The following is a 1,853-nucleotide window of genomic DNA, read 5'->3' as shown; positions in this document are numbered from 1 at the left end:
TAGTTTTCAATCTGTGGGTCGCAACTCCTTTGGCGGTCCAACGACCCTTTCACAGGGGTCACCTCAGACCATCCTGCATGTCAGGTATTTACACGACGGTTCATCACAGTAGCAACATGACAGTGATGAGGTAGCCACGAAAATAATTGTATGGTTGGGTCACAACGTGAGGAACTGTACTTAAAGGGCCAGAAGGCTGAGAACCACTGATCTAGAAGCTTTGCTTGTGAATGTCGGTGGGAGAGGAGGGGGCTGGCCCAGGGAATGCCCGAGTCCTGGGACCTTACGATCCTTTCCCTTCTCCTTCTCGCAGCATCTGCGTCGTCATCATTTTTCTTATAACCCCCTTCTCTGCACCTTGTGTTTAACGGTTGCCAAGAAAATGGCTGTACTGGACGTCTACTATTTCAGAAGTTATTTTTCAGGGGGAGTAGTTGTCTATTTTGTAAATTGGGGTGGTGTAGAGAGTACAAGATTTGACTCCAAGCAATGAGAGAGAGAGAGAGAGAGTGAGAGAGAGAGAGAGAAGAAGAAGAAGAAGAAGAAGAAGAAGAAGAAGAAGAAGAAGAAGAAGAAGAAGAAGAAGAAGAAGAAGAAGAAGAAGAAGAAGAAGAAGAAGAAGAAGAAGAAGAAGAAGGAGGAGAAGGAGAAAGTGGAGGAGGAGGAGGAAGAGGGGGAGGAGGAGGAAGAGAAAAAAGAACAGCGAGAAAAAGAAGGAAGGAAGGAAGGAAGGAAATAATTTCCTACCACAAAATTTCTCTAATGGCCCGGCCAGTGTGGTTCAGTGTTAAGCGTTTACCCAGGAACCAGTTGGGGGAGGGGGGAGTGGTCAGGGTTCGATTCCCGGTCAAGGCACGTGCTCAGGTTTTGGGCTCGATCCCCAGTGTGGGGCGTGCAGGGGGCAGCTGATCCATGATTCTCTCTCATCATGGATGTTTCTCTCTCTCCCTCTCCCTTCCTCTCAGAAATCAATAGAAACATATTTCTTAAAAACGTTCTCTGAAACATGCTGTATTCTTACCACACTGATGGCGGTACTTAATATTATTTGTCAAACAACCCTTCATTCTTCCAATTATGTTCCACTCTAAACAAATAGAAGTGTCGGCGTTTTCCGGGTCTACACATTCATCTAACTTGAAATTTCCAGGGCCTGTCAAGAGAAGATAGAAACAGGTGATCAGTATTTCGTCACGTGTCTCCTGTGCTCAGTGACAGTCACTGACCCCATCCTCACGACATGGACTTTCCCAAGCACGGAGGTCACTTGGGGAAAAGTCTACACGTGGGGTGATTTTTTGTTTGTTTGTTTCTTGATTATTGTTTGTTCTTTTTTTTAAAACATCACACATCTTGGTAGCTTTTTATTTAGAATTTGTGCTCCTGGCGAAAAACAGAACGCAAGCAATCGCCCAGAAAAAAACTGCATTTTTGCACATTTTTTAAAGAACGCCCGGCCCGTTTTGTTTTCGTATTTATATCTTCAGTGTGTTTTTTTTTCATTTACCCTTTGATTTATTATTATTATTATTATTATTATTATTGATTGATGATCACACAGAGCTATGCGGGCTTCCGCTTGGGGAGTGTCTTTTTTTTTTTTAATTGCTGTTTTCTGTTTTAATGAATCATGTATTTCAGTACTATGTAGAGAAAATACTTTTGAAAACTTTTTTTTCCCAGAAAACATCAGACTGAACTCCTTAAATGTCCATGAACTGACGGATCATATTGAATTACTAAGTGACAAACCCCTAGTGCACCCCCGTTTCGTTAAGATGCGCTTCATTGGAGTGGAGCCGGGAAGCTCAGAGGGAAGGCGGGGAGGGAGGGAGGATGGGAGGGAGGGAGGG

At 43.8% G+C, this 1,853-nt stretch overlaps 1 protein-coding gene across 1 annotated transcript in view; it reads right to left on the bottom strand.

Moving 5' to 3' along the window:
- The window catches only part of PTPRC (protein tyrosine phosphatase, receptor type C), a 32,062-nt gene that overhangs the window by 24,003 nt on the left and 6,206 nt on the right, over positions 1–1,853 (bottom strand). Inside the window, 1 exon segment of the mRNA XM_015568444.1 lies at positions 1,022–1,153. Coding sequence (XP_015423930.1) covers positions 1,022–1,153 — 132 coding nt within the window.

The sequence above is a fragment of the Myotis davidii genome, unplaced genomic scaffold (assembly GCF_000327345.1).
Source record: "Myotis davidii unplaced genomic scaffold, ASM32734v1 scaffold685, whole genome shotgun sequence".
In the NCBI taxonomy this organism is placed as follows: Eukaryota; Metazoa; Chordata; class Mammalia; order Chiroptera; family Vespertilionidae; genus Myotis; species Myotis davidii.
Note: the sequence above shows the minus strand (reverse complement) of the source record. Positions and strands in the feature narration are given on the sequence as shown.